This window comes from Tachyglossus aculeatus, chromosome 19, assembly GCF_015852505.1.
Source record: "Tachyglossus aculeatus isolate mTacAcu1 chromosome 19, mTacAcu1.pri, whole genome shotgun sequence".
Lineage (NCBI taxonomy): Eukaryota > Metazoa > Chordata > Mammalia > Monotremata > Tachyglossidae > Tachyglossus > Tachyglossus aculeatus.
Genome location: NC_052084.1, coordinates 8,887,665 through 8,914,292, shown reverse-complemented (window position 1 = coordinate 8,914,292; position 26,628 = coordinate 8,887,665). Strand labels below are relative to the sequence as shown.

Here is a 26,628-nt window from a genome sequence, read left to right as displayed (position 1 = left end):
CATGTTTATAAATAACTGATAGTTTATTTTCGGGGGATTAATAGACTGTTTGCTATACCTAGATCTTGCTCTGAACAACAAGATGAAAAAACAGCTAAAATTGGTTAGTGCAAGTATGCCAGTTGAAGAGGCAGGGACATACAGAAGTCCAATCCAAAAGAACATAAACTAGCATCCTAGAGATGTTCTTAATTGAAACAAAAAATAATCAGCTTGAAAATTCAGCTTTTGCAAAGTGGTCAAGTACATAAAAAATTTAAATACAACAAATTAGAGATCTATAAAAATACATATGAAACATGAAATTAAAGAATACGGGCCCCACCAGTGACTTGCAAGTCAGTGAAAGTACTAATGGGATTTAACAAATTTAGCAATGAAATTCCTAAGGACAATTTTACTGTTTACGGCCTGCTTCAGAGATATGGGTCCTTATAAATATTAATATATAAAAGCAACTACAGCATGAGAAACATAAACCCCAGTTTATTGGGGGATTTAAACCATAAGACTGAAATATATACTTTCTAAGTTCCAATTCTTAAAACCTTACATAACTGGAAATTTTGCTAAATCCTTAATTAGGAAGAAAGTAACAAAAATTCTTGCCAAACCTTAAGCTTATCTTATAGAACAACTTACTTGAACGAGCAAGGACTCAAAAGTGCTAACCTGCTCAAAATAGTTTAACTGCTCTAACCAATACATGCCTGAACATCAAATCTGAATTGTCCCAAGTGATTTCCGGTAGTGTCAAAATGAAGTTCAGTTTTCAGTGCTATGGGAACAATTTCTCCAAACCATTAAGAAAGGGAACAGTTTAGCGGATATCTCTCATCTTTCAAATCCCATTTAAGACCGACCATTTCAAGAAATCAATTTCAAACAGCAACTGCGTAGCAGAACAGGGATGAATGTCAAAATAATATTCCTTAAGGATGAAATGATCATTCTTTATGAAAGATCGGGAAAATGTTAACATAATTTATGTGCCTGTTTAAAATGCTTGATCAACTGTGCTAAAATGGGCGGGGGGGGGGGGGGGCTGTCAAAGTATAGATGTAAGTGTTTGGGCTGAAATAGCTGAGTGACACCCAAAGTCTCAGGCTGATGTACAGTAGATGAGGAACAAAGAATGCATTCTGTTACTCTCTTGCAACTTTGGCTGATGTAGTTTACTTTTTGATTTATTTGATTTATGGCATCTTCAGTATATAACTTACAGAGTACAATATTAAATGTTTTAGAAGCATTAAATATTAATTTTTCAGAATTTCCAGAACAACCTAGCTGAACATTTGATGTAGGCCTGCCGATCAATAGGAGATAGCTAATGTACCGATCGAAGGCCAACAGATTCATACTTTGCCAGATCAACTAGAGAAAAGGATGAGAATGATGATGAAGAAAATAATAATAATAATAATTGGCATTTGTTAAGCGCTTACTATGTGCAAAGCACTGTTCTAAGCGCTGGGGAGGATACAGGGTGATCAGGTTGTCCCACGTGGGGTTCACAGTCTTAATCCCCATTTTACAGATGAGGTAACTGAGGCCCAGAGAAGTTAAGTGACTTGCCCAAGATCACACAGCAGACATGTGGCGGAGTCTGGATTCGAACCCATGACCTCTGACTCCAAAGCCCGTGCACTTTCCACTGAGCCACGCTGCCCATGATGATGATGGAGATGATGGGGGGGAAAAAAACCTTCCCTTCAGTTCCCTTCCAGTTCAAATACGGAAATCATTAACAAGCACATTTCTGGTTGGAACGCCAAAAAGACATGACCCTTCTCATTTTTTTTAATTGTAAAACACCTTATCTAAGCCATATTTTTATTACAATCAGGGATTGTTTTGTAACATGCAAAATCTACTGTTCTATCTTGGAGATCTCATTCCCCACCCCACACACCCATCAACTGCTAACATAAAATTGACTTCAAAAAAACTGTCGATCCACTGCTCCAAAGTAACTTACTCGGAAACACGAAGGATGTTCTCTTTCCCTTGTTCAACTGAAACTTTGACATTTGTCTTCACATGCTCAACGGTCAACAAAGCTCCTAAAAATAATGGGGAAGAGAAATATTTTTTTACTTCTCTTTACAAATGATCGTGTAAAGTGTAAAGCATTAACAATGAAACAAGACATCTGAAATTGACACTTTTGGCCTTTAAGTGTGGGAGAAGACACCACGTCTCTAGCCTGAGGACATGAAGCTATTCAATCCTGGAAATGTGAATACAGACTAGAGAATGGTATCAAGAATAAATATAAAAATGTACCAAAGCAGTATGTGGTAAGCTTGGCAGGCACATTTTTTAAATTATTTTACTAATAGCCACACACAAAGTCAACTTTCACCTTTATGTAGTCTAGGGAATCACATTAAACCTGTAGCCCAATACCCTTAGAACTGACCTTCCCTGGAAGCAGCAGTGGCATAGCTGAATTTATCATTTTAATGTGCTTCAAGGACACAACTGCATACTTTAAAAAGGCAGATTTAGACAATGGACTGCTTTGGCTACATGCCTTAGCATAGCAGATGTTGCTTGAAGTCATAAATCATCAATGTGGAGACTGGGTCCAACTATAACTGATAGGGAATAGAAATTTTTTCTGGAATTTAATTTTAGTACCCTTGAAAAGTTGGTCGGTCCCCACAAGCAGTCCACAGACAAAAATCAAAGCAAACCTCCGATTCACCAAAATTCTTCAAAGCTATATATTAAATTCCTTCGAGCTCTAACAAAGGTTCACGTATAAATCAGGTACAGAACTACCATGACTGCTACAGAAAAAACACCAAGGGTGGCTCCTTAAAACTTCACCAAAATTCAAAAATTTAAAATGACACAGTTGAATCATTTTCTATGCACGTGACACCTGTGGATATTTCCAATGTCACTACCCTGTCTCTGACTCAAACCCCTATTACACTGAGATAGATCCGTGGCTCTTTGAATTGGATGAAAGTGATTTATGACTATAAGTACCAAAAAAGGAGAAAATAATCATTATACCACGGTTCCACATCCAACTACACCGTGTGAGAGCCTGAGCAATTTGATTTATTTTTTTTTCATTCTATTAACACGCCCAAAAGAGTAGAGAAATTCCTAAACCCGAAGTCAGGTGAACCATAAATAAGGAAGAGTAAGAAATGAGGGGTCGGCTTATTCGTCCTTGATTTGTTTATGTAATCCTGATTACTCGACAAGCCACGGTGAATTCGCCATCACTCAACTTTGCTTCGGAGCCTAAAAGGCTTTTTTTTTTGTCCACGTAGCAATACTGAATTTGGCAGGACTGAAGCTGTAGCAGTGAGACAGCAAGGAGGAAGCTAGAGAAGGAGAGGAAAGGGGGTGGCGGGTTGGGGGAAAGCAAAAGAGGAAGGGGAGGAGAGGGAAGCGGGAATGATGGATTTCCAACCCCCAAAAGCATTCATTCCATCGTATCTATGGAGCGCTTACTGTGTGCACAGCACTGGACTGAGCACTTGGAAAATACAAGTCGGCAACAGACAGAGAAGATCCCTACCCGACAATGGGCTCACAGTCTAGGACGGGGAGACAGACAACAAAACGATAACATCAATAACACCAAAACAGATCAATAGAATCATAGCTATATACATATCATTAATAAAATAATACATTAATACAAATATACGCAAGCGCTGTGGGTCGGAGAAGGGGGCCCGCTGTGGGCCCCTCTGTGGAGGAGGCCGGGGCACCATCGGGGGGATCTGCTGGGCGCTGGGTGCAGGGCACTGCACTAAACGCTCGGGAGGGTACGGCCCGAGAGAGGAGGTGGCCGGCGATCGAGGGGGCGCGGGGGGCAATCGAGGAGCAGGCGGGGGAGGGAGGATGGGGGGCCTGGTAGGGGGAGAATGGGGGAGACTGGTGGGGGGAGAATGGAGGGGCTGGTGCGGGGAGAATGGAAGGACTGGTGGGGGAGAATGGAAGGACCGGTGCGGGGGAGACTGTTGGGGCTGGTGGGGGGGGAGAATGGAGGGGCTGGTGGGGGGGGAGAATGGAAGGACTGGTGCCGGGGAGAATGGAGAAGAGAGTGGGGGGAGAATGGAAGGACTGATGGGGGGGAGAATGGAAAGACTGGTGGTGGGGAGAAAGGAAGGACTGGTAGGGGGGAGAAAGGAAAGACTGGTGGGGGTGGGAATGGAAGGACTGGTGGGGGGAGAATGGAAGGACTGGGGGGTGGGAATGGAAGGACTGGGGGGTGGGAATGGAAGGACTGGGGGGGAGAGAATGGAAGGACTGGGGGGGTGGGAATGGAAGGACGGGGGGGAGAATGAAAGACTGCTTGGGGGGAGAATGGGAGGACTAGTGGGGGGAGAATGGAAGGACTGGTGGGGGGAGAATGGAAGGACTGGTGGGGGGGAGAATGGAAGGACTGGTGGGGGGGAGAATGGAAGGACTGGTGGGGGGGAGAATGGAAGGACTGGTGGGGGGGGAGAATGGAAGGACTGGTAGGGGGAGAATGGAAGGACTGGTGGGGGGAGAATGGAAGGACTGGTAGGGGGGAGAATGGAAGGACTGGTGGGGGGAGAATAGAAGGACTGGTGGGGGAGAATGGAAGGACTGGTGTGGGGAGAATGGAAGGACTGGTAGGGGGAGAATGGAAGGACTGGTAGGGGGAGAATGGAAGGACTGGTGGGGGGGAGAATGGAAGGACTGGTGGGGGGAGAACAGAAGGACTGGTGGGGGGAGAATAGAAGGACTGGTGGGGGGAGAATGGAAGGACTGGTGGGGGGAGAATGGAAGGACTGGTGGGGGGAGAATGGAAGGACTGGTGGGGGGAGAATGGAAGGACTGGTGGGGGGGAGAATGGAAGGACTGGTGGGGGAGAATGGAAGGACTGGTGTGGGGAGAATGGAAGGACTGGTAGGGGGAGAATGGAAGGACTGGTAGGGGGAGAATGGAAGGACTGGTGGGGGGGGAGAATGGAAGGACTGGTGGGGGGAGAACAGAAGGACTGGTGGGGGGAGAACAGAAGGACTGGTGGGGGAAGAATGGAAGGACTGGTGGGGGGGAGAATGGAAGGACTGGTGGGGGGGAGAATGGAAGGACTGGTGGGGGGAGAATGGAAGGACTGGGGGGGAGAATGGAAGGACTGGGGGGGAAGAAGGGAAGGACTGCTGGAGGAAGAAGGGAAGGACTGCTGGGAGAAGAAGGGAAGGAATGGTGGGGGGAAAATGGAAGGACTGGCGCTGGGGGGGAGAATAGAAGGGCTGGCGGGGGAGAAGAGTGGAGGGAGCGGCGGAAGGAGACGGCCTCCCCGGAAGGCTGTGAGCCGCCCTGCTGCTGCCCGTCCCGGCCCGTCCCGGCCCCTTACCCAGAGGGAGGGCCCCAGCGTCCACCGTCAGCCTCAGCGCCGCCATGGCCGCACGCCGAATGGGAGCCGGACCACGGGGGCCGCGAGCCGGGGGCCGGGCGCCTGCGCGCAGCGCCGCAGGACTCGCGCATGCGCAGCCCCTCTCCCCGCCCCCTCCCGGCGCCGCGGCCTACAACCTTCTGGGCGGGCGTGACAGGCCTCATTATTCCTCGTATTTATTAAGCGCGTATTAATAGTAATAATAATGACATTTATTAATTGCTTACTATGTGCAAATCACTGTTCTAAGCACTGGGGAGGTTACAAGTTGATCTCCCCCTCGTCCCCCTCTCCATCCCCCCATCTTACCTCCTTCCCTTCCCCACAGCACCTGTATATATGTGTATATGGTTGTACATATTTATTACTCTATTTATTTATTTATTTATTTTACTTGTACATTTCTATCCTATTTATTTTATTTTGTTGGTATGTTTGGTTCTGTTCTCTGTCTCCCCCTTTTAGACTGTGAGCCCACTGTTGGGTAGGGACTGTCTCTATGTGTTGCCAATTTGTACTTCCCAAGCGCTTAGTACAGTGCTCTGCACATAGTAAGCGCTCAATAAATACGATTGATTGATTGATTGATTGATTGATCAGGTTGGCCCACAGCAGACTCACAGTTTTAATCTCCATTTTACAGATGAAGTAACTGAGGCCCGGAGAAGTGAAGTGACCTGCCCAAAGTCACACAGCTGACAATTGGCAGAGCTGGGATTCGAACCCATGACCTCTGGCTCCAAAGCCCATGCTCTTTCCACTGAGCCATGCTGCTGAGCACTGTACTAAGCGCTTGGGAGAGTCCACGACAACATCAGACACATCCCCTGCCCACAACGAACGAGCTCACACGTCCCGATGACCACAAGGCCACTGTCGTTTTGATGCTATCCTTCCCTTTTTTAGATTGTGATCCCTAATTGGGACAGAGGCTTCATCCGACCTGATCGTCGTCTAACCTCGCAATGCATGTAATATTAAATTAAAGTTGCTAAAATTTAGGCTATCAGGACATTTGTTTTAAGATTTATAATCTGTTTGGGGGAGCGGTAGTGTGCCCATTACGGAAATGTCAATCAATCAATGGTATTTATTGAGCGCTTACTGTGTGCAGAGCACTGTACTAAGCGCTTGGGAAGTACAAGTTGGCAACATATAGAGACAGTCCCTACCCAACAGTGGGCTCACAGTCTAAAAGGGGGAGACAGAGAACAGAACCAAACATACTAACAAAATAAAATGAATAGAATAGATATGTACAAGTAAAATAAATAGAGTAATAAATATGTACAGACATATATACATATATACAGGTGCTGTGGGGAAGGGAAGGAGGTAAGATGGGGGTCACTTGAGATGAGATGAGATGTCACTTCAATCAATCGTATTTATTGAGCGCTTACTGTGTGCAGAGCACTGTACCAAGCGCTTGGGAAGTACAAGTTGGCAACATATAGAGACAGTCCCTACCCAACAGTGGGCTCACAGTCTAAAAGAAGTTAATCCTTTAACTTCAGGTTAAAGGATTATAAAGCATTCATTCATTCAATCGTATTTATTGAGCGCTTACTGTGTGCAGAGCACTGTACTAAGCGCTTGGAAAGTACAAGTTGGCAACATATATAGAGACGGTCCCTACCCATCAGCGGGCTCACAGTCTAGAAAGCACAACGAGCAGAAGGTTTAAAATAGGGATTGACTATAGGTCTCAAATAATGAAAGGCACACACACGATTCATAAATAAAACACTTCAAAACTTTATTATGAAAGAAATGTATCCCACGAATCAAACGATATAATTAGCATCTACAATATCCCTTCAAAGAAGCACGTTAGAAATGAGAGTGCTAAAAAATAACTGAGCAAACTAAAACCAGGGAAGCAATTTAGATACGATCCTATGCTCTAAAATTGGTAAAGAAGGAATCCGCTTCAGAAGAAAGGAATGATGACTGTTCAAGTGAATTAAAATAGCCCCCAAAGCTCATCTTTCTTTTACTTCCACTAACGTAAGGGAGGGAAACAGACACTGCGCAGGCTAGGAGTCACTCTAAAACAAGTATACAAGAGTGATTCAACTTTAGCTCTGTGATGGGGACTTAAGTGGATTGGTCTGCACACACTTTGCTGCTTTGGACTTTATGCCTGGAGCCATGTGTACTATCATATGTTCAAAATGCATAATGGCTACAGTTAGTATCTACTGTCCCACCCCCAACTTCAAGATGACACTTAGACTGTGAGCCCACTGTTGGGTAGGGACTGTCTCTATATGTTGCCAACTTGTACTTCCCAAGCGCTTAGTACAGTGCTCTGCACACAGTAAGCATTCAATAAATACGATTGATTGATTGATTGAATGTCATACCTTCGCCTATTGGTTTCCTAGAGTCAAGGCGCATGATAAAAATCACACATTCCTACTACGCTTTTTTGTCTAAACAAAACCATCGATCGTTAAACGTTTACAGTGAAAGTCCCATATAACCACTTTAATCACTTATTCGCTTGCTCACGGAATACAAAACATCTTCACTGACAAGGGGACAACGACTTCCCTTAAGGCAAAAGTTCTTTTTTAACAGCTTCAGGGATACGACTTGCATAGTAGTCATAATTTCTCAAAGTGGCAAGGACTCCTGCTGAATTCATGTGCCTTACATCCTTGTTATATTGATATGGATTGCCATGGATATCAGTTAGCTTGCCTGCAAGAAAAACATTCATGTATGATATTGCTGATTGAAAAAAGGGAAGATTTTTCCTCCCCTCCTCCCCCTCCGGTTAACGGCATATCGATCAATCGTATTTATTGAGTGCTTGCTGTGTGCAAAGCACTGTACTAAGAGCTTGGGAGAGGCAAATAAACAAGCTGTCCACCACAACTGGGGCTCTGTGAGATATGGATGTCAGACAGTAAGATTTGCCAAGGACTCACTTATGAGGAATCCTGAAGTGGGTGATGTGGGTGGAGCCCTCAAGAATATTTCTTGATAAAGTTGATAAGAAATATGCCCGCCAAAACCAGCTGTATTTATTCTTGGATTGCTTATCATTCTGGGAAGATAATTTTGGGATGTGGGTGCTGTATTGTGAAATTAAAAAAAGAACTGAGCTTGGGTATTAATACCGTGATGAAGATAAACTAGGGTACTTCAGGGAAAATCAAATGATTTGATTGAGACTCCAACCTCAGTCCATTTTAAAAGACAAAGGCTTCAAATAAAAAAAAAAACATTTAATTATGCTTATATGGAAAAGTAAAAAGATGTTTGTTGGGAGATTATCATAGCATAGAGTCTTTAGCACCTAGATTCTGTCATAAAAAAGGCGCTCAATAAATACCTTTGGGGTTAATGAGGAAGGATTAATTAAAAAGGTGTTTATGTATGATACAGCAAAACCACCAGCTAGCCAAAAGCCACTGATGTAGAACAAGTGAAAGTTAAATCTGATATTCTGCTGCTTCACATATTACTCTGCAAACCATAAATTATTCCCAAAGAAAAAATATCTTGATTACAAAAAGATAAGAGGAAGGAGGGCTTATTTTTACAAAGAGCAGCCTTGCTCTTGCTATCACCAACACTTAATTTTTGCTCTCCAATATATCAAGTGGAGAATTTTATAGCTGAACTCCACTCCCATCCACCCACGCTGGGTTCAAAGTCAGATGCAGACCCACAAGTCAAGAGTTCTACAGCTTCTGACAGAAAAAACGCTAAAAAAGGGCATTCTATCAAAGTCGAATGTTCAAGGTAAATTATGAAAAAATAGGAATCCCCTTTTACTATCTTCAAACAGCTTTTAAGCTTAGAAAGTTTGCTCACCTCCTACTGCATGCAAAATGACTTCAGGAGCACATGTATCCCACTTTTTGCACCCAGGACTAGCAAATACATAAGCAGAGGCCTTTCCTTCAATAAGCTGAATTATCTGTAAAGATAAAAAAAGTGTTAAGGTGCTATTAAATGTGATACAGAGCTATATATATATAAGGCCAAAGCAGTAAAAATTGCTTCTTTCTGCCATATTAATATATCATTCAATCAATGATGTTTGTTGAATAATGTTTGTGGGCAGAGCACACAAGGACCTGGACCTAAGGACCTGGGAGAGTAAAACAGAGCAAGACATGGTTCTTGCCCTCAAAGACCTTACAATCTAGCAGACGGGCTACAGTTCAATGACAGTTTACCAAATTTAGAATGTGCCTTAGCAGTAATGCAGGAACTGCCAATAGTAAGAGTAGTACACTACTAGGAAACATAAAATGAAATACAGATGAATAAGAATTGAAATGAAAAGGTTTTATTGCTTTGAGTTTAAAATTAAATCCCAAGATTACATTTTTACCTCTTTAATCTTACTTATCACTAAAAGAAATACAGGCAGCATTTTCTCCATCAAGGACGGTGATCATATTTGAATAAAAGTGACGGATCACTTTTCTTACCTTATTTCCTGCTCCACCGACTCTCAGCACAAGATCGGGGTTCATGGCATCAACGCAGTCATTTACCAACTTGTTACTATGGGAACGGGTAGTAGTGACAATATGTTTCCCCGCAGGCACTTCTTTGAGCTGAAACCCAAAGGCTCCCAAGCCCAAAATGCCCCAGATTGTCCTCCCCAACACAACATCTGATCCTGCCTAAAAGGATGAGTAGAATAAAAGTCATTTGTAATAGTTGCACATAAAATAATTGATCCCTGAACAGTGTAAATGGTATTTTAATCTCAGTCAGCTGTATGGAAGGTCGTGGGCTCCAGTTTGGGAGTTCCATCAAAATCATTTTGTGCCATAAACGGGCACTTTATCTTGCCTCCTTCATTTAATATGTCTTGTCATCAGAATGACAGGAAAAGGAGACTCCTTTGGAACTTGAGTAACATTTCTAGTTATCCTTATCCTCCAAGGCAGGTAATCCTTAGATCTGGGTGGTCCCCAGACCATTCTTCCCCTCACTGTTCAACACATCTCTGCCATCTACTTGATCCCAAGGGGCTTCCTTCTCTGATGACTGGGCTTTCGGGCGGCTCTCTTTGGTCTAAAACCATCTCACTGTGACCCACCCTCCCTGATCCCACAGGCTGGAGAGGATTCCCCCACTTTCTAGCTGGGAGTCAAGCCATCTCTTCTCCTTAAAGTCGCTTCCAGAAGCATGACGGGCCGGTAAGTGGCAGCTGGGGGGAAGTGATGGTAACTGGAGATGAGCGTGTCAGTTTATTGTCGCGCTGTACTCTCCCAAGCACTCTGTCCAGTGCTCTGCACACAGTTAGCACTTAATAAATATGACTGACTGAATGAATGAATTAGTGCGCAAGGGGATTTTGGATATCTGTGTTACTCCTGTCGCCGCTCACCTTGATTGCTGCAGATATATGAGAGTGTTCGGTTCTGAATTGTTAATCACCCCCTGGACTGTTCTCCCAGGTTATGTCTCCCTCTCTATGTGGAACCCTATTGGAAATTTACAGGAGCTATAAGCACGGCAAAGATTGGGAAAAAAAGACCAAGGGGCACGTAGGGATTCCTGGATTTATTCTGATCGTATAGTTATAGAGTTGTTCTTTGTATCTGAAGAACACACTACTGAAGGTGGAGCTCACCTATGAAAACGTGTGAGGTTGAAAAGGCCAATAAAAAGGCCAACGTTTTGTTATAAAATTCTGACCATAACTCAGTAACAACAACATGACTCAAAGCAAACCTTGCCCTTTTTCCTGAATCAAAAATCCAACCTTTGTAATATAGACCAAGTCTCTTAAAGGATAATGGTCTTGACAAATTAATCAATCAGATAATAATATTTGTTGAAAATAGGAGAGATTTTTCATCTTTCTTCAAGGGCATTGTCTCTGCAGATTGGGGGGAGGGACAGATTACTTCTTATGGTCTCTTCAGGACAAGAACTGTACGAATATTAAACCAATTAAATCCCTCTTCACCAGTGCATTTCATACCTGATAGTTGTAGTAGGGCTGGTTGATAACACCTGCTATTGCTTTCCCTTCATAAGCAATCCCAATAAGGACTGTGACATTGTCAAGAAGACCTGTACACAAGTAACAGATATTTAATTTCACCTCTAAAGAGTTGGGACTAACTCCTGCTCCATTCAGACTTGCTTGCCTCACACTTATTCCAAAATTTATTGCATCATTTAGTGGACTCGATTTAATTTAAGAACCCACTATAAACATTTCCATACAGAATATTTCTTTTCATTAAATGTAAAATAATAATAGCAATGGTATTTGTTAAGCACTTACTATGTGCCAAGCACTGTTCTAAGCGAGGTCACCTTGCCCAATGAGGCTGACACTGCATTCCCAGATCATCCAGTGTACTACAGACATGGCACACATTTTTCAATCACCACTCCCACCATCTTCCCTGCTTTCAAAGGTCTCTTCCATCTACTGCACCACACTTTATCCCCTGCAATCTAGACACCCTCGATCACACAGTGAATCACAACCTGGACACAATCACACTTTCCTACTGTTGCTCACCCAAATGATTTTCAGAGGCTTACAGTATAGGATATAAATAATGACAGTTGAGTGTGAAGCTTGATGTGGATTTTATCTTGGAAGGAGTTTGGTCGACTTGTAGAATATGTGCGTGAGGATTGAGTCTTTAGGTCTCCTAAATCTGTCTGGCAATATGGGAAGCTGGAAAAGCCACTTCCTCTTTCAGAACCCCAGTTCATCCATCCCCAAAGTATAGGTATCAGTTTCCCAGGACCTGGCGGATCTGCTGAAGTTCAATGGGGGTGATTCTGGTGCCAAGAAGCTGTGCCAGGCCATTAGCAAATGCCCTGGGCCTGTCTAAAACCAAGGACTGAATAAGGAAATCCATTTTCACCTCATAATCGTGATTGCTCCTACCATTATTTATTCATGGACTCCCATAACAGTTTTCACTTCCACTGTGAAATTGCTACCCAGTTCTCAGTCTGCTCCCTTCAAAACTCATTTGCCAGTCCTCTGGTCTTTTACATTCGAGATGGTTCTGGAAGGAGAGACTGACTCAGGCAATCTCATCATTTACTGCCAATATTAAGTCAACAGCTGAAATTTTGGTCAAGAAGAAATGTCAACTGAAAAGAGAGCTTACCTTCAGTGTATTCCTTGGTGCCATCCAGAGGGTCGACCCAAACAACAAGCTGAAAAACGTCAAGAAGGGAATTAGGTTGCCTGTGAATCTGAGTATCTGGGAGAGCAGCTTTCTGTACCCGTGTGCCCGACCGATCACAAGGTTTTGTTAATTAGTCTTATATTGTTTGTAACATCCTGTGGGCTCCTCAAGGACTAGAACCCACTTTACTTTCATTACACAATAGTTTGTGATAGTCCCCAGGGCTCCTTGCTAGGGTATGGCAAGAAGGAGCAAAATTTCAGTGTAACTGCAAAATATTTGGCATCGAACTGGAACTGTAATATTCCAAATTCAAAAGAAGCTTCCTGGAATTGATAAAAAATAACTTTTTGCCAAAGGTCATCAAAACCCAAACTGATCAAAAGCAACTAAATTGGAGCTGGTAGTCCCAATCCAGTTGAGGATTCACACTGAAAAAGAATTTGTGAAAAACAGTTTTGATAGTGAGTCTGGAAAGTATAATAAACAAAAGGGCTGGGCAACCGAATTATTCTGATCCCTAAATATGTTAGATCAATTAGTGGGATTTAACGGGCTCTTGCTGCATGCAGAACACTGTTCTAAGTGCTTGGGAGAGTAATAATAATAACTGTGGCATTTGTTTAGCACTTACTACGTGCCTGGCACTGTATTAAGCGCTGGGGTAAATACAAGCAAATCAGAGTACTATACAACAGAGTTGGTAGACATGTTCCGTGGGTTCAGGGGTCATACATATTAGTAGGCTGGAGCTAAATTACACAACTGATGTAATTCCAGCCCCATGAGAGAATTTAATTTTTAGGACAGACATCTTTCACAACCCCCGGATTCACTTGCATATATGCAATGATTTATATTTCCTATTTTATTTTTGTTTCCTTCTTTGAGACCATACCGGTAAAAGAACAAACAATATGCTTACATCTTCCTCTTTGATAGAATTGTACTGCACGGGACAAGGTTTCTTCAAAATTTCATCCCACTGGCCACTCTCAATCAGCTCTTGATCCACATCTTGAGAGGGTAGGTCCTTCAGAAAAGATACAGACATCGGTGACTGCAGGAGCTCAGTTGAATTAGAGTGCCAGGAATCAATTTAACCAATTGATCAAACAATAGTATTTATTGAGCTCCTACTGTGTGCAAAACACTGAATTAAGAGTTTTGAAGTGTGCACTAAAGATGAAAGATACTCTCCCTAACAATAATAATTGTGGTATTTGTTAAGCACTTACTGTGTGCCAGGCACTGCACTAAGCGCTGGGATGGATACAGGCAAATAGGGTTAGACACAGTCCCTGGCCCACATGGGGCTCACAGTTGCAATTTCATCAACTCAGGAATGGCTAGCTGCCTCTTTCTAAATACTTGCTATGGACTAAATTTACGGAGGGTGTGGGAGGTGGGGGAAGGATTTCTCTTTCTCAAGATTTATTAACCAACCCATTAATGGTTAACCCATTAACCAACTCTCCCCTCAACTATCCCTCCCATCTGCCCTTATACACCTACAAGGGTCGCCTCTCTGCCCAAGCCAACCCGCAGACCACCCAAACCACTCTTCTTAGGGTCAAATGAGCCATTTTTCCTACTTTTTCTCCTGCTTGGAATGTTCTCTTCATATACAGCAATGCATCCTCCATAAAAATTCAGTGTTCACCTTTCTCCCTGCATGGGCTGCTCACTGTATGAGCCTGCAGGGTTCTACTGTGTCTTTCGACATGCAGCCACTGATCAGAAGAAGAAGCAGGCCTGGTCTCGGCCTAAAACTCTCTTTCCTTTAATTCAGGGCAGCAGGGGAGCCAGGAGAAGTCTTCGCTCCTATATCTGGCCGTAGGAACCGCCTTGAAAACTCATCCTAGATCTAGGGCTTGGCCTATGAACATCCCCTTAACAGTATCTGATTGATATACACAGCTGTGAATCAGATATAAACAGATAAACCAGATATTTTACAAGTAGAAAACTCTTACCTCTTCACCTATAATTGTCAATTTGGGGAATTTTCTTGCCAATGAAGAGCATATACTCATCTGGACCAATCGGTCTGCTTTGGTCTGCAGGTCCAAAGCACCCGTCTACAAAAGAAGGGTATTATGTTAGAAATGATAAAGGTGTTTTTCGGCTACTGTCAGTCTAGTTCCTACTGCAAGGATGCTTGTATTATACAGGAAGCATTCCGGGCAGGCATCCAAAAGCAAGTACTAAGCAGTTGGGAAGCACAAAACAAAGAAGTGACGTGTTCTCTGCCCACAAGGAGCTTACGTGCTAGCGGGAATCAAAATGAATATAAATAGAATTGGTACAGAATACAGTCAATTCGGTGATTGTGAGTACCTTTTCTACGATGTCTAGGTCTCCTCCGGCCATCACATTTCTGACTATTGTTCCAGCTTTCTGGGCAATGGAGTACGCAGAGGCTACTAGGCGCATCAACACAGTTGGGTTGGAAGCCATTATTAGCACTGAAAGGAAACCAACAGAAATGTAGTAGTGCAAGAAGCATTGTGGCTTAGCGGATAGAGAACGGGCCTGGGATTCAGAAGGACCTGGGTTCTAATCCTGGCTCCATCACTTGTCTGCGGTGTGACCTTGGGCAAGTCACTTAACTTCTCTGTTCCTTGGTTACCTCATCTGTAAAATGTGATTCAATACCTGCTCTCCCTCCTAATTAGACTGTGACCCTCGTGTGGGATAAGGACTGTGTAATCCCTGTTTTTCATGTATCTATCTCAGCGCTCAGCACAGTGCTTGACACAGAGTAAATATTTAACAAATATAATGCTACCATTGTATCTCTCTCCTCCTACCTAAAAAAGAGGCCTTTGTGGGACTTTGTCTGATCTGTTAGGTTTGCATCTACCCCAGAGCTTAGCACTGTGTTTGGCACATAGTAAGCACTTAATAAATTCCTAACTGCCTGCTACCATTGTGGAACTTGGTGCTTTCTGACCTTTAAAAAAAAAAAAAGGCAAATCTCTGGCTCCTACTGTCAAGTTCCACAGCTCTAAAGTAGCTCTAGAGTTTATTTGAACCTGGGAGAGACTGTAATAGCACTGGGGCAAATGGGGGAGCTGGAGGTCCTCCTGAGAAATACTCTAGGATGGGCCAAATTTGGGCTTTCTAAACTATAAGCTCCTTGAGAGCAGGGCTTGTGTCTACCACCTCTACTGAACTGTAATTTCCCAAGGGCTCAGTACAGTGTTCTGCACACCGTAAGAGCTCACTAAACAATAAACAAGAAGCAGGTCCTGGTGGATAGATACGGGCCTGTAAATCTGAAGGACTTGGGTCTAATCCCAGCTCTGCCTGCTGTGTGACCTTGGGGAAGTCACCTAACTTCTCTGTGCCTTAGGTTACCTCATCTGTAAAATGCAGATTAAGACCGTAAGTCCCGTGTGGGACATGGACTATGTCCAACCTGGTTATCTTGTACCCACCCAGGCGCTCAGTACAGTGCCTGGCACGTAATAAGTGCTTAACAAATACCTTAAAAAAAATAGCATTGATTGAGCGTGTTACGATTTGTGCCTAGGAAATGCGTGCGGTATCGTCTATGTCATTTTATCCAGAGCATGTGGGGTCTGTCTGGAGTGGTGACTCTCTCCAGTTCTAATGGACTCCACAGTGGACAGGTAGGACAGGAATGACACATGGCCTGCGCTGGCACTGTAGGCAGCTCTCAACTGTAGCTTATTTTACAAACTCCGCTACTCTTTCTGTTGCCCCTGCTCTGCCCCAGAGACATTTGGGGTGTGCGTGTGTTTGTGTAAGTGCCTCTGTCCTCCTTCAATCTCCTGCTCTCCTGGGGGAAACGCATCCAAAACACAAAACCATGCAAAGATAAAGTTCAGGGAGAGGCTGAAAGAGTGCCAGGGGATTGATTACAAGGCTAGAAGGAAAAGGGTCAGGAAGAGAACAATAGAGAAAGGATTAGAACCACATTTTATATTTAAACCAAGTAAGAACTGGATATTTCGGCCAACTGCTTAATAAGTTCTTATAAAAAAAGTAGGAACAATAACCCAGAGTCAATTAAAAACAGATTGAAAGCAGGAAAAGTAATCTTTAAAGGGCCTTTTTTTCCAGAATATCCCCACCCCCACCCCCACCCTGCCAAATCTGGTCTGGTTGCATTCCCAAATCTCTAATTGGAAGTCCCTAAATACCAAAAAGTTTTACAACACTTTTGTTGTTATAAATTGGTATCTTCCACAACTTTTCCATTTCCCCAAGGTGGATCATTTTTTCTTGATTTTTTGTTTTGTTTTGTTTTGACTGATAAGCATTACCTTTTACCTGGTTGTACAACAATCTCAGTTTACTGAAAGAAAAAAATTAAAGTTGTTAAACTTCAACGGACATAATTTCCTTCTTTCACATTTGCCAAATGCATTCCCTATTTTCTTTGTAATAAATTACTTCAACACTTTCTTCCCTTACCAACCCACAACAAAAACTGCTCTGCACACAGTAAGCGCTCAATAAATACGATTGAATGAAAAACAAATCTGTCTATATGCTTAGAACAAATAAAGAGCAAATAAATGCAAATTTACTTCAAACTTCCAAAGTGCAGTAATGCACAATAGGGACTTTGGAATTGATATTTTAAACCTGATTTTTAATGTAGTAGACTATTTCTCTTGTGGCCCCTGAGTTGCTCCCAAATGAAAGAAGTTATTTCTTTTTTTTTTTCCCCTCTTGACTTTCCCAATCACCTCACTTCAAAATGAAACTAGGCATAAGTGCAGAAAACTCGTCATTCATTTCTGTAGCAAATCACTTGGCAAAACACAAAATCTGTAACTAAGCACTTAAGTGCTGATTAAGAAACTCAACTTCCAAATCATTTATTGCTCCAAAATGGAAGAAATACCTGTTTCTCTGCTGATGCAGGGGATACGGTAGAACAGAAATGAGCAAGAAGGCAACCTCTTCCTTATTCCTACCCAACCAAATTCATTCTCCTATACTCCAAAAAACAAACACCTCCTGGGTCCTAAAACCCTACGATTTATAAACTTTTTTCCTGACCCTCAAATTACACCACTTTAAAATATAGCCAACATACACACACACACACACGTGCATGCAAAATAGTCTACTACATTAAAAATCAGGTTTAAAATATCAATTCCAAAGTCCCTCTTTGTGCATTACTGCACTTTGAAAGTATGAAGTAAATTTGCGTTCACATGCTCTTTATTTGTTCTGCGCGTAAAGTCATTTGTTTTTGTTGTGGGTTGGGAAGGGAAGAAACACATATGCGTACATATGTGTGTTTGTAGTAAGCATGTGTGGGTATAAATAAAATAATCCAAACGGAAGATTCCATTCTCCAAGGTGTCTGTCAACTGAGTTAATGCCAATACTAGCAAAGAGAATCTCAGACCACACAGTGTTCGGTAAAAGAGCTCAGATTTGCTTTTTTTGATAATGTCAACTAATTCTACTGTACCCTCCCAATCACTCAGTACAGTGCTCTGCAAATAGTAGGCATTTGATAAATTCTACCATTTAATCCCCTATAACTTCAGTTTCCTAGTATCTGGGACAATATTTTTTATCACACCTTCCTTCCCTCTGTCTCAGAGAACAAAGCTGTGCGTAGTCCTGGGCCACATCTGGGACACTGTCATAGGATTGAAGGATAAGGGGGTTGCCAGGGGGAAGAGTGCCGGGCAAAAAAAGAGAGAATAGTAATAATAATTAATAATAATAATAATAATAACTGTGGTATTTATTAAGTGCTTACTATGTGCCAGGCATTGTACTAAGCGCTAGGGTGGATACAAGCAAATCGGATTGCATACAGTCCCTGTCCCATGTGGGGCTCACAGGCTCAATCCCCATTTTACAGATGAGGTAATGAGGCACAGAGGAATTGAAGTGACTTGCTCAAGGGCACACAGTAGACAGGTAGAAGAGGTAGGATTAGAACCCAGGTCCTTCTGACTCCTGGTGCCCTTGCTCTATCCACTACATCATGTAGTGGGGGAGAGAACCAAAGGAAGGCCAGCAGAGGCAATCTTAAGGAAAGAGAGAGGAAGGACAAAGAGATAAAGTCACAAAGAGGTGGAGTGTAAGGGACAAGTTTGTGAGAGAGGAAGAGGGAAATAACACTAGAATACACACAGGAAAAGTAGACTGGAAATAACCAGAAAGAAATAACCAAAAGGAATACCCCTCTGTAAGCTGGTTAAAAAAGGCTGATATCGTTTTTATAAACTAATTTCAGCATAGCAAATGCTGCTATTTTCACAGGATATTTAATACAGTAATTTCCCCTCTAACACATTTTCATTTCCCAGTTTAGATATACTGTACAGTATTCATTAACTTTTTTCCCAAAACATGAGTTTAAATTAGGTATAACTTGTTTCACAACTTGGGGCAAGTAGATGTAGTCCAGAAAAAAAAAAAAGGTGTGAACGCATGTGGGATTAGTCAAGGCTTGATTTTCCTACACTTCCCAATGTGAGCTTCAACCTTAAAAGGGCTCTACCCATATTTTGTGCTTCTGAAACTTTGGAGCATTTAGTAGAGTGACATGAGAAGCAAAAATGTAAAGCATTCTGCTGGAGGTAAAAATATTACAAAAACAATAATAATAACAATAACCAAGAACTTGTATTGAAAAATGTCAGTAATGGTGGTATCTTCAAATCACCAACCCCCTCACCTAATTCCATCAAAACATATTCATCTTGAAGTTCTTCAAGAACACAATTATCATATTTCAGCAGCAACTTACTATCTAGTACTTTAGTTTTAGATGTACTCAAACACTTTAAATTGAACCCTTGCTAAATTTAAATTTATACTAGAGTGAAAATCCCCATTGTCATGTTTATGATTTGATTGCTATACCCATTGCTATAGGAAACATTTGATTTCTTTTTTTGCCATTTCTGAAATTTTAATTACATTCATTTTAGTTAATTGCAACTGCTGTCACTGGAACTGACAATTGGTGAAATAAATACTTGCCCCTGTTGCCCTTATACAAGTTGTTTCCTACGCTGCTGAAGCGTAGAATGAATGAACAAAGACTAACAGGAGAAGCAGCAGAGGGCAGTTTTTTATTTTCCCTGCTGATCTGTAAAAGTGAGAGTTTACTACGTTCAAGAGGGGCTATCCTGTTTCTTTGGTCTTTAAGATTACAGGACATAAAGGTAGGACTGTTCATGCATGGGCTGGAAATCTGAAAACCCGGTTAAACCTGTCCCTGTCTGATATCATCTTTTTTTTTTCTTTCATGGTATTTGTTAAGAAGTGTTTAACTATGTGGCAGGCACTGTACTAAACACTGGAGTAGATACCATCTAATCAAGTTCGACACAGTCCCTGTCCCACATAGGGTTCACAGTCTTAATCCCCATTTTACACATGAGGAAACTGAGGCACGGAGAACCTAAAATCACACTGCAGACAAGCGACAGATCAGGGATTAGAACCCAGGTCCTCCTGACTCCCAGTTTATCATCTCATTTTCTAGTCCACGCGAGCAATGGGCTAGCAAAGAAGTGGGCCAGACACTGGTCCCTTTTCAGTCACATTCCTGTGCACGGATGGAAAAATTTCACCATAGGCAGTATCATCTTTGAAAACCAAAAATTGGTATTTACTGTTGCCCCCTACACCTGCAGCAAACCTATTAGGCCTTGAGCTGGAGCTCAAATATAGAAAGGGATCTTCTTCATACACTTACCTATTAATCAATCAATCGTATTTATTGAGCGCTTACTGTGTGCAGAGCACTGTACGAAGCGCTTGGGAAGTACAAGTTGGCAACATATAGAGACAGTCCCTACCCAACAGTGGGCTCACAGTCTAAAAGGGGGAGACGGAGAACAAAACCAAACATACTAACAAAATAAAATAGAATAGATGTGTACAAATAAAATAAATAGAGTAATAAATACGTACAAACATATATACAGGTGCTGTGGGGAAGGGAAGGAGGTAAGGTGAGGGGGATGGAGAAGGGGACGAGGGGGAGAGGAAGGAAGGGGCTCAATCTGGGAAGGCCTCCTGGAGGAGGTGAGCTCTCAGTAGGGCCTTGAAGGCCCTACTATTGAAGCTCATTAAATCAATCAATCGTATTTATTGAGCGCTTACTGTGTGCAGAGCACTGTACTAAGCGCATTAAAGCTATTAAAGCTTTAAATGAGCTATTAAAGCTCATTTTTGTCCCACAAACATCGAGACGTTCAATCAGCGAAATCTGAACAAGGTGGGAAATAAAACATACGTGGTAACAACCATAGTCAGTTCTCTGGCCCTGGTTTGGAACCAAAAACAAGGCACTGCTCTCCCATTATTTTTGCCCACTGCCACTATTGCAGTTAGTATCTGGCCAAATCCTCCATCAGTGTCCCGCTGGACCTGTCCACATTCCTATTATTTAGATACCGGGGTGGCTGATGTAGGGAGAAACTTACTTGCTTCGTTAAACCTATATTAATTCTTGCTAAAAGAGAGCCAAGGGCAGGGCTGGGCCTGGCAAAACGCGTTTTCAGCGGGGGGGCCCTCTTCGAGCACCGTAGGACGGATGACAGACACACACACACACACACATACATACACATGACAATGTTTTACGCATGCGCAGAGCAGGGAGCGTCCCCTCCCCTTCCTGAATCCCCTTCCTTCCTCTCTTAGGGAAAAAAAATCCACTTGTCCGTATTTTGGCAGGAGCCTCCCAACATCCGGGGCTTCTGGCTCCCGACCATCAGCCTTTGCGGCTGCTGCAATCAATCAATCAATCAATCAATCGTATTTATTGAGCGCTTACTGTGTGCAGAGCACTGGACTAAGCGCTTGGGAAGTCCAAGTTGGCAACATAGAGAGACGGTCCCTACCCAACAGTGGGCTCACAGTCTAGAAGGGGGAGACAGAGAACAAAACAAAATCTATTAACAAAATTAAATAAATAGACTAGATATGAACAAGTAAAATGAGTAAATAAATAGAGCAATAAATACGTACAAACATATATACATATATACAGGTGCTGTGGGGAAGGGAAGGAGGGGATAATAAAGATAATTATCCGTAAAATGGGGATAATAATAATGATGGTGCTTGTTAAGCGCTTACTACGTGTAAAGCACTGTTCTAAGCGCTGGGGAGATTACAGGGTGATCAGGTTGTCCCACAGGGGGCCTCACAGTCTTCATCCCCATTTTCCAGATGAGGTAACTGAGGCCCAGAGAAGTGAAGTGACTTGCCCAAAGTCACACAGCTGACAATTGGTGGAGCTGGGATTTGAACCCATGACTTCTGACTCCAAAGCCCGTGCTCTTTCCAATGAGCCACGCTGCTTCTCAGTAGACTAGATATGTACAAGGAAAATAAATAAATAAATAGGGCAATAAATACGTACAAACATATATACATATATACGGGTCCTGTGGGGAAGGAAAGGAGGGGATAATAAAAATAATTACCTGTAAAATGGGCATAATAATAATGATGGTGCTTGTTAAGCGCTTACTACGCGTAAAGCACTGTTCTAAGCGCTGGGGAGATTACAGGGTGATCAGGTTGTCCCACAGGGGGCCTCACAGTCTTCATCCCCATTTTCTAGATGAGGTAACTGAGGCCCAGAGAAGTGAAGTGACTTGCCCAAAGTCACACAGCTGACAATTGGTGGAGCTAGGATTTGAACCCATGACTTCTGACTCCAAAGCCCGTGCTCTTTCCAATGAGCCACGCTGCTTCTCAGTAGACTAGATATGTACAAGGAAAATAAATAAATAAATAGGGCAATAAATACGTACAAACATATATACATATATACGGGTCCTGTGGGGAAGGAAAGGAGGGGATAATAAAAATAATTACCTGTAAAATGGGCATAATAATAATGATGGTGCTTGTTAAGCGCTTACTACGTGTAAAGCACTGTTCTAAGCGCTGGGGAGATTACAGGGTGATCAGGTTGTCCCACAGGGGGCCTCACAGTCTTCATCCCCATTTTCTAGATGAGGTAACTGAGGCCCAGAGAAGTGAAGTGACTTGCCCAAAGTCATACAGCTGACAATTGGTGGAGCCGGGATTTGAACCCATGACTTCTGACTCCAAAGCCCGGGCTCTTTCCAATGAGCCACGCTGCTTCTCAGTAGACTAGATATGTACAAGTAAAATAAATAAATAAATAAATAAACAGGGCAATAAATACGTACAAACATATATACATATATACAGGTCCTGTGGGGAAGGAAAGGAGGGGATAATAAAAATAATTATCTGTAAAATGGGGATAATAATGATGGTGTTTGTTAAGCGCTTACTATGTGCAAAGCACTGTTCTAAGCGCTGGGGAGGTTACAAGGTGATCGGATTGTCCCACGCGGGGGCTCACAGTTTTAATCCCCATTTTCCAGGTGAGGGACTGTTGTCTGTCTCCCCCTTCTAGACTGTGAGCCCGCTGTTGGGTAGGGACTGTCTCTATGTGTTGCCGACTTGTACTTCCCAAGCGCTTAGTACAATGCTCTGCACACAGTAAGCGCTCAATAAATACGATTGATTGATTGATTCTCTGGGCCTCAGTTCCCTCATCTGTAAAATGGGGATTAAGACTGTGAGCCCCCCGGGGGACAACCTGATAATAATAATAATAATGATGGCATTTATTAAGCGCTTACTATGTGCAAAGCACTGTTCTAAGCGCTGGGGAGGTTACAAGGTGATCAGGTTGTCCCATGGGGGGCTCACAGTCTTAATCCTGTGTATTTATTTTATTTTGTGCATGCATTTCTTTTATTTTGTTAGTACGTTTGGTTTTGTTCTCTGTCTCCCCCTTCTAGACTGTGAGCCCACTGTTGGGTAGGGACCGCCTCTCTATGTTGCCAACTTGTACTTCCCAAGCGCTTAGTACAGTGCTCTGCACACAGGAAGCGCTCAATAAATACGATTGATTAATCCCCATTTTACAGATGAGGCCCAGAGAAGTGAAGTGGCCTGCCCAAAGACACCCAGCTGACAATCGCTGGAGTCGGGATTTGAACCCATGACCTCTGACTCCAAAGCCCGGGCTCTTTTCCACTGAGCCACGCTGATCACCTTGTAACCTCCCCCCAGCGCTTCGCATATGTGAGCCCGCTGCTGGGTAGGGACCGTCTCTCTATGTTGCCAACTTGTCCTTCCGAAGCGCTTAGTACAGTGCTCTGCACACAGTAAGCGCTCAATACGATTGAATAAATGAATGTATATATATATATATAAAGAGGAGCAGACCGTCTGCATGGGGGCAGTATATATACAAATATATATATATATATATATATTTGTACATATTCATTAGTCTATTTATTTTACTTGTACATATCTATCCTATTTATTTTATTTCGTTAGTCTGTTTGGTTTTGTCCTCTGTCTCCCCCTTTTAGACTGTGGGCCCACTGTTGGGTAGGGCCTGTCACTCTATGTTGCCAATTTGTACTTCCCAAGCGCTTAGTACGGTGCTCTGCACATAGTAAGCGCTCAATAAATATGATTGATTGATTGATATCTATACAAAGAGGAGCAAACTGTCGGAGTGGGGACAATATAGAGAGAGAGCGAGAGGAGCAGACCGTCGGAGTGGGGGCAATATATACGCTGTAAGCGCTTAATAAACGCCATTATTATCATTAATAAATGATATTATTATTAGTATTATTAAGCGGGCTTCGTATATATGCTGTAAGCGCTTAATAAACGCCACTATTATCATTAATAAATGATATTATTATTATTGTTGTTATTATTAAGCGGGCTTCGTATACATGCTGTAAGCGCTTAATAAACGCCATTATCATCATTAATAAATGATATTATTATTATTGTTATTATTAAGCGGGCTTCATATACGTGCTGTAAGCGCTTAATAAACGCCATTATCATCATTAATAAATGATATTATTATTATTGTTATTATTAAGCGGGCTTCATATATATGCTGTAAGCGCTTAATAAACGCCATTATTATCATTAATAAATGATATTATTATTATTGTTATTATTAAGCGGGCTTCATATATATGCTGCAAGCGCTTAGTAAACGCCATTATTATTATTCATAAATGATATTATTATTATTGTTATTATTAAGCGGGCTTCATATACATGCTGTAAGCGCTTAATAACGCCATTCTTATCATTAATAAATGATATTATTATTATTGTTATTATTAATCGGGCTTCATTTATATGCTGCAAGCGCTTAGTAAACGCCATTATCATCATTCATAAATGATATTATTATTATTGTTCTTATTAAGCGGGCTTCATATATATGCTGTAAACGCCATTATCATCATTCATAAATGATATTATTATTATTGTTATTATTAATCGGGCTTCATATATATGCTGTAAGCGCTTAATAAACGCCATTATTATCATTAATAAACGATATTATTATTATTATTGTTATTATTATTATTATTATGCGGGCTTCCCCAGCCGTGTCCGGCTAGCGTCAGGATGCGGGGTGTCGGATTTTTGGCGGCGGCAGGGCGGCGTGCGCAGGAGTGCGCAGGCGCGGGGCTCCGGGCGCAGGCGCGGTGGGGTCCCCGGGCGGCCAGCCGGCCAGCAGGCGGGGGGAGCGTCCGGCCTGGCCATGCGGCGCGCGCTCCGGGCCCCAGGGGCCGTGGGCCCGCGCCGGCCTCCTCCCTCCCGGGGGGCCTCCTCCTCCTCCCGGGGGGCCTCCGGGCGGCCCTCCTCCTCCTCCTCCGCCTCCTCCTCCGCCTCCCCCCCCCGCGGGCCTCCCCCTCCGGCCGACGGCAGGTACCGGCCCACGGTGCTGGTGCCGCGGCCGGGCTTCCCCATGAAGCTGCTGGGCCCCCAGCAGCCGCTCACCGAGCTGGACGTCCAGCAGGTACCCGCCGACCCCGCCACGGCCCACGGGATTGACGCCGGGGGAGCCGCCCGGGCCCCCACCCCCACCGTCTGCTCCTCTTTTCCTATATATAGACATATATACACACACATGTATATAGTGTCTCCACTCCGACGGTCTGCTTCTCTCTCTGTCTATGTTGCCGACTTGTACTTCCCAAGCGCCAAGTACAGTGCTCTGCACACAGTAAGCGCTCAATAAATACGATTGAATGAATATACATGTATTGCCCCCACTCCGACGGTTTGCTCCTCTTTGTATATATATTGCCCCCACTCCGAAGGTCTGCTCCTCTCTCTCTATATATATATACATTGCCCCCACTCCGACGGTTTGCTCCCCTTTGTATATATATTGCCCCCAATCCGACGGTCTGTTCGTCTCTCTCTCTATATATATATATATTGCCCCCACTCCGACGGTCTGCTCCTCTGTCTCTTTCTCTCTCTCTCTCTCGCCCCCACTCCGACGGTTTGCTCCTCTTTGTATATATATTGCCCCCACTCCGACGGTCTGCTCCTCTCTCTCCTGCCCCCACTCCGACGGCTTGCTCCTCTTTGTATCTACATTGCCCCCACTCCGACGGTCTGCTCCTCTCTCTATCTCTCTCTCTATATACTGCCCCCACTCCGACGGTTTGCTCCTCTTTGTATATACATTGCCCCCACTCCGACGGTTTGCTCCTCTTTGTATATATATTGCCCCCACTCCGACGGTCTGCTTCTCTCTCTCTCTCTCTCTCTCTCTCTCTCTCTCTCTCTCTCTCTCTCCCTCTCCCTCTCCCTCTCCCTCTCCCTCTCCCCAACTCAGACGGTCTACTCCTCTTTATATATATATATGTATACATTCATTCATTTATTCAATCGTATTGAGCCCTTACCGTGTGCAGAGCACTGTACTAAGAGCTTGGGAAGTACAAGTTGGCAACATATAGAGACGGTCCCTACCCAGCAGCGGGCTCACACATATATATAGCACCCATTCCGACGGTCTGCTCCTCTCCCCCCTCCCCTCCCTCTCCCCCCTCCCTCTCCCCCTCCCTCTCCTTCCCCCCCCTTCCCTCCATTGCCCCACTCCGACGGTTTGCTCCTCTTTGTATATATAGTGCCCCCACTCAGACGGTCTGCTCCTCTTTTTCTACATATATATCTTCATTCATTCATTCAATCGTATTTATTGAGCAC

General features: G+C 43.3%; 3 protein-coding genes across 5 annotated transcripts in view; 1 reads left to right on the top strand and 2 right to left on the bottom strand.

The window, feature by feature from the left end:
* Nucleotides 1–5,432, bottom strand: part of EPRS1 (glutamyl-prolyl-tRNA synthetase 1) — a 47,584-nt gene extending 42,152 nt beyond the window's left edge. The window contains exons 1-2 of the mRNA XM_038760961.1: nucleotides 5,363–5,432; nucleotides 1,982–2,066 (exon numbers count right to left, since the gene is read on the bottom strand). Coding sequence (XP_038616889.1) covers nucleotides 1,982–2,066; nucleotides 5,363–5,408 — 131 coding nt within the window. The 5' untranslated portion in view covers nucleotides 5,409–5,432. The remainder of the gene's footprint in view (nucleotides 1–1,981; nucleotides 2,067–5,362) is intronic.
* Nucleotides 5,433–7,135: 1,703 nt separating this feature from the next.
* BPNT1 (3'(2'), 5'-bisphosphate nucleotidase 1) lies at nucleotides 7,136–25,455 on the bottom strand. Of its 3 annotated transcripts, none has more exons than XM_038760780.1 (9): nucleotides 25,405–25,455; nucleotides 14,890–15,017; nucleotides 14,526–14,630; nucleotides 13,475–13,582; nucleotides 12,529–12,577; nucleotides 11,370–11,461; nucleotides 9,859–10,056; nucleotides 9,233–9,338; nucleotides 7,136–8,110 (listed from the first exon to the last, which is right to left on the bottom strand). In XM_038760780.1, exons 2-9 carry the CDS (start codon nucleotides 15,007–15,009, stop codon nucleotides 7,962–7,964), a joined length of 927 nt encoding a protein of 308 aa, XP_038616708.1. In that variant the 5' UTR covers nucleotides 15,010–15,017; nucleotides 25,405–25,455; the 3' UTR covers nucleotides 7,136–7,961. The 3 variants fall into 3 exon arrangements, with proteins under 3 accessions (XP_038616708.1, XP_038616706.1, XP_038616707.1); XM_038760778.1 differs by lacking the exon at nucleotides 25,405–25,455 and adding an exon at nucleotides 21,000–21,088; XM_038760779.1 differs by lacking the exon at nucleotides 25,405–25,455 and adding an exon at nucleotides 16,845–17,018.
* The window catches only part of IARS2 (isoleucyl-tRNA synthetase 2, mitochondrial), a 42,211-nt gene continuing 40,748 nt past the window's right edge, over nucleotides 25,166–26,628 (top strand). Inside the window, exon 1 of the mRNA XM_038760846.1 lies at nucleotides 25,166–25,423. Within this exon, the coding sequence (XP_038616774.1) occupies nucleotides 25,166–25,423 (258 nt within the window). The remainder of the gene's footprint in view (nucleotides 25,424–26,628) is intronic.